Here is a 5,170-nt window from a genome sequence, read left to right on the forward strand (position 1 = left end):
TATTAAGTTCTAAGTGGTAGTAAATGTTTAAAGCAATGGTGTTGCTTCCTATTAATGGATTAATAAAGAGCCACATATTAAATGTGAAATTTAATAGTAACAACAGTAGTCTGTATTTGATGCATAATGAAATATAGTTCACTGTGTTGTGTTCGATATAATACCTCACCCCAGTCTCTGTTTGAAATTAACTAACTCCTTAAAAAAACCTACCTTATCTCTCCTCCCCACATTCTCAGCAAAGTTGCCAGGCATGTCTTCTTCTCTTGATGACCAGACACAAGGTCACAGGGCAAGATAACATCCAGAAAATGCCCCCTGTGTTTCTCAAAATGCTTGTTTTAAAAATGTGGATTACAGACATCAGCCAGTAGGCTGGCCGATTCTTTCTATGGTTTTTCCTCAGATACACTCAGCTTTCTCCTTGGAAAAATAGAATCAAAACCAAAATCTACGCCCAACACGTGCATTCTCTTCAAAAAGATAGGAGAAAATGAAAACAAATTTGTTGTGAAATTATATATACACATTTAACAAGAACGTAATGTGTATCAAAGGCTACCAGAAAAGAGGTCAGACATCTTACTCTTTTACAGAAGATAGTGGATTAAGCCCATTTTACATTCATGTTTCTTACATAAAATTGCTTATTTTCTTGCCTCGTTATGACTAAATGTAGGCTTGAAGTTTGGAGACAGGTAACAGCTTTGTCTCCCACTGAAAACATCAAGGCATTTTTCCTCTCTACACTGTCACTTGTCTTAGCTTCCCAAAATGCTCAGCCATGATTTGACACAGATTGTCCAACATCTAATGTGGTTTCTTTTTCTGATTCTACCATTAACTCCTTTTTTTTTTTTTCACACCCTTGTTCCACCTTTTGGTGCTGTCAGTAATCATTCCTCCCCTCCCATCACAGAAAAAGCCTGTACTTCAGGCAGTGCAAGATAAACATTTTCCTGAAAAGCAAAAAATTAAAAAAAAATTTAATTGTCCATTTTTCAAAACAAAAAGATTGTAAAAATTGATGAACCACCTCTGGTAGAAACACCTGTTTTATCTTGAGAAGGAGTTTACTGATGTGGACATTTTTATTACATTGTGTTTTATATAAAAAATTCTGAAATAAAACTATACAAAATTACCCGTGAAACCTAAACTACATTAAACCAAGACAAACTTCTGACAATAACATCTCTTTCAATTATGAGAGAACTGCCTCCTATGGTGTGAGAAACATAAAAATTATCGTTTCTTTCCTCCACACATATTCAAAACTTGCCAATGCAAATACTTAAAATTTTAATATACCACTTTTAAACCATGAACATACAGAAATTATTTATACCATGAAGGTATAAAAATTCAATAAATATTTTATTTAACGTTAAGATTACATTACAAATTCAATTCCTGTTTTGTTAGACAGTTATGTAACATCACACAGATGATTTCTGAAAAAATAATTTTTAATTGACATTAGGTCATTTGAGCAAAATAAAAAAATAATTAAAAATTCTGCTTGGATACACATAAAAAATTATTTAACTTAAAAAACTTGCCTTTTGCTGTTTTTTTTTTTTAATCTTCCATTCTTTGGCATCTGCTTCCAAGATCGCCTGCTTTAAAATATTGTATATCATTAACATTTGTCAGATATTTATAAACATAGCAAACAAAATCAATATTAATTTTAAAAATATACATAAAATTGGCCGGGCGCGGTGGCTCAAGCCTGTAATCCCAGCACTTTGGGAGGCCGAGGCGGGTGGATCACGAGGTCGAGAGATCGAGACCATCCTGGTCAACATGGTGAAACCCCGTCTCTACTAAAAATACAAAAAACTAGCTGGGCGTGGTGGCGCGTGCCTGTAATCCCAGCTACTCAGGAAGCTGAGGCGGGAGAATTGCCTGAACCCAGGAGGCGGAGGTTGCGGTGAGCCGAGATCGCGCCATTGCACTCCAGCCTGGGTAACAAAAGCGAAACTCTGTCTCAAAAAAAAAAAAAAATATATATATATATATATATATATATATATATATATATATATATATATATACATAAAATGTTTTGAATGGATATGCTTATAACTTACTTTTTATTCTGAAATCTAATCAGATATTTTAGTTACATCTGTTTTCATCTTAACATTTGAAGGTTAGTTTTGAATAATATAAAGTTACTAGAGTGTACAATTCAACGGAATTTAATATGTTTATGTTGTTGTACAATAATCTTTTCTCTTTTGTTCCTAAATATTTCTATCCATCAACAGAAATCCCTGTATCTCCTAAAGAACTACTTCTATTTCCCAGCCCCTGACAGCTAGAAAAATACCGATAATATCTATGGGCATTTCTTTTTCCTGTGTAGTGCATCAGTCTTCAATTCAATATGCCAAACTGACAGAGCTTTAATAATCTTTATTTATCTCTACTGCCCAGTTACCAGACCCTGTGTCCCCTGGAACAAATCTAGTGAGACTGTGTGTGTCAGTGAGAAAATTGCATGTATTTCAGGTACTGAGGACATTATTTATTTAATTTCATGTGTGTTGCTAGGAGACCAAAGGCCCCTTGTGATGTCATAGCTACTCAAATTGAGAATCATTGTAGTGGTCTAGATTACTTTACCTGCTTAGGCCTACTGCAGCAGGTTTTCAAACCGCAGTGTTGAAAGCCATGCAGGCTGGAGGATTAGGTGAGAAAATATTTATTTGAGATGGCAGATATTTCTTCAGAAACTCAAGATGTTTCTCCTAAAGTTAAATCGACTGGTTCAGAAGCTTCCACTAGGTTTCTGTTGGGTGAAGACATATTCTCTGAAGACTCCTACTTAAGGTCAATAATTGAAGAAAATGCTTTTCAGATTTTGTCACAAGGATCCTTGATAAAAAGTCCAGGTTACACAGTTTGTGTCTCTGAGCTAGATAAGGGTAATGATTTTATTTCTCAGACTTTTCCCAGAAAACTTTGGAAAATAGTTGAAAGTGACCAGTTCAAGTCCATTTCATGGGATGAGGATGGAACTTGCATAGTGATTCATGAAGAACTTTTCAAAAAAGAAATTCTGGAAAGAAAAGATCCTTACAGAATATTTAAAGCTGAGAGTATAAAAAGCTTAGTTCGACAGCTCAACCTTTATGGATTCAGTAAAATTCGACAGAATTTTCAAAGATCTGCTTTTCTAGCAGATTTTCTGGAAGAAGAAAAAGAAGTCCCCATTGTAAGCAAGGTATTTAAAACATTTCAGTGGTCTCTTTATATAGAGTATATAGGTAATTTTATTTTGTACATCAGTAAATATGTTGATACACGCAGTAAGTTTAGATTTTGTAAATTATATAAACATCAAAGTAAAAATTGTTTAAGATTTTACAATCACTGAGGGCAGTGTCTGCATTAAGCTTTCCAGATTTCAAGAAATTTTGTAACAACTCTGAATCTTACCAATAAACTCCAGATAAATTTACCAAAGCCAATAATGAAATGTAACTATTATTATGTAACATGTTTTTACTCAAGGGCTTGACAATTTGAGTGCACTTTCTCCCCAAAAGCCACGTTTCTGGAAAGAATAAACAATGTTCCTCCATCATTTGATGACATTAACTTTGTGTGATAAGACAGAAATCTGAGTTTTTGTGTTATATGTGCTATTGCCACTTTTCTCTTGGTTTAAAATGACACTGAATTACTTTCTCTTTTGCTTTTAGTTAAAAGTCTATTGTAACCCAAATTTCAAACGTGGCTATCCTCAACTTTTAGTAAAAATGAAAAGAAGAATTGGGATTAGAAATGCTTCTCTTGTGTCTACTTTATTCACTGAAGGTTTCAATAAGAAGCACTTTAGAGCAGGGGTTGACACAGATAATCATAATTCTGGATTAATTGCTGAAACTAGTGGAGAAGGATCATTTTCAACCTCTACAAATTTAAATATGCCTCTGATAAGAAAACCTTCCATCAGCCAAAGAATTGCCAGTTTGCCTGACACAACCAGAAGTGGCTTTCCTCCTACTCCATCTTCAACTTCATTTGGACCAACAGAATGCATTGCAACAAATCAAAATGCTATTTTAAATCAGTTGGCCAGTATGCATATGCAATCTCATAGCACCTACATACAAGCAAATGACCACACTTTTAATTGCATTACAACCACACCTTCTCAATACCAAATCATATCTTCCTCACAAAATAGTCTTTTGGAGTTGATAGTGAAACCATCAACTTTTCCAAGCAATTATCCTGAGGTGTCAATAAATGAGACTCCTTTTCCTAACCTGCTACCAGCAGGCAACCTGTGGTTGCTAGGGCCCATGATAGCTGATATATCTGCTGACTCTGCTTTCAAGCCAGCTTTTCAACTATCTTCACTGGGAAAATAAAACCCTACTTACAACTGATACTGGAGTGACACTAAAAGAGTACCATATAATCCACAACCATAGAGACTAACATTTTCCTTGAAAAAAATGCAAAAATTCTGCAATTATCTTCTTGAACAATAAAATTACATGTTTACCCTTATGGTTGCTTTTTATTTATTTCTAAACATATGGTTAAGAGTGAAATCGTGTTGCATTTTATTTAATTTAAAACATATATTGAACGCATATACATATTTGTATGGCTAATATATATAAGATATATACATATACAGTATAGTATATTTTATATGTGTGGTGTGGTGTGTGTGTGTGTGTGTGTGTGTGTGTGTGTGTGTGTGCGCTTTTGATTATTTGGCAATAACTTTGCCATATCCCTTGGTAAGGTCGTTCAGTTATCTACAGAGAAAGAAATAATAGTCTTTTAGGCAATTTTCTGCTGCAATATCCCAATGTTACTGACAGAGTTATTTGGAAAAAGACTTATTCTGCTCATGTTTCTGAAGGCTGGAAGTTCCAAAGGGATGCATCTGGTGAGGCTTTCTTTCCATGACAAGCAATCAACATAAAGTGAAGGACATGTGATGAAGAAAAAATCAAGACCGATTTCATCCTTTGATCCAAAGTCCACTCACAAAATAACTAACTTGCTCACCAGATAAAGTCAACAATGCCGTTGTCAAGGTGTATCCTCATGACTAATTACCTCTCAAAGGTCCTACCTCCCATGGCTATCACAATGACCAGGGACTGTCTCTGAAAAATTTGGAGAGGGCATT

The 5,170-nt window shown here is 34.6% G+C and overlaps 1 protein-coding gene across 1 annotated transcript; it reads left to right on the top strand.

Moving 5' to 3' along the window:
• Positions 1-2,722: 2,722 nt before the first annotated feature.
• On the top strand, positions 2,723-4,391 carry LOC141583069 (heat shock transcription factor, Y-linked-like). The gene is made up of 2 exons (XM_074392467.1): positions 2,723-3,235; positions 3,717-4,391. The coding sequence occupies exons 1-2, from the start codon at positions 2,723-2,725 to the stop codon at positions 4,389-4,391; spliced, it is 1,188 nt and encodes a 395-aa protein (XP_074248568.1).
• The last annotated feature ends 779 nt before the right edge of the window (positions 4,392-5,170 follow it).

The sequence above is a fragment of the Saimiri boliviensis genome, chromosome Y, assembly GCF_048565385.1.
Source record: "Saimiri boliviensis isolate mSaiBol1 chromosome Y, mSaiBol1.pri, whole genome shotgun sequence".
NCBI lineage: Eukaryota > Metazoa > Chordata > Mammalia > Primates > Cebidae > Saimiri > Saimiri boliviensis.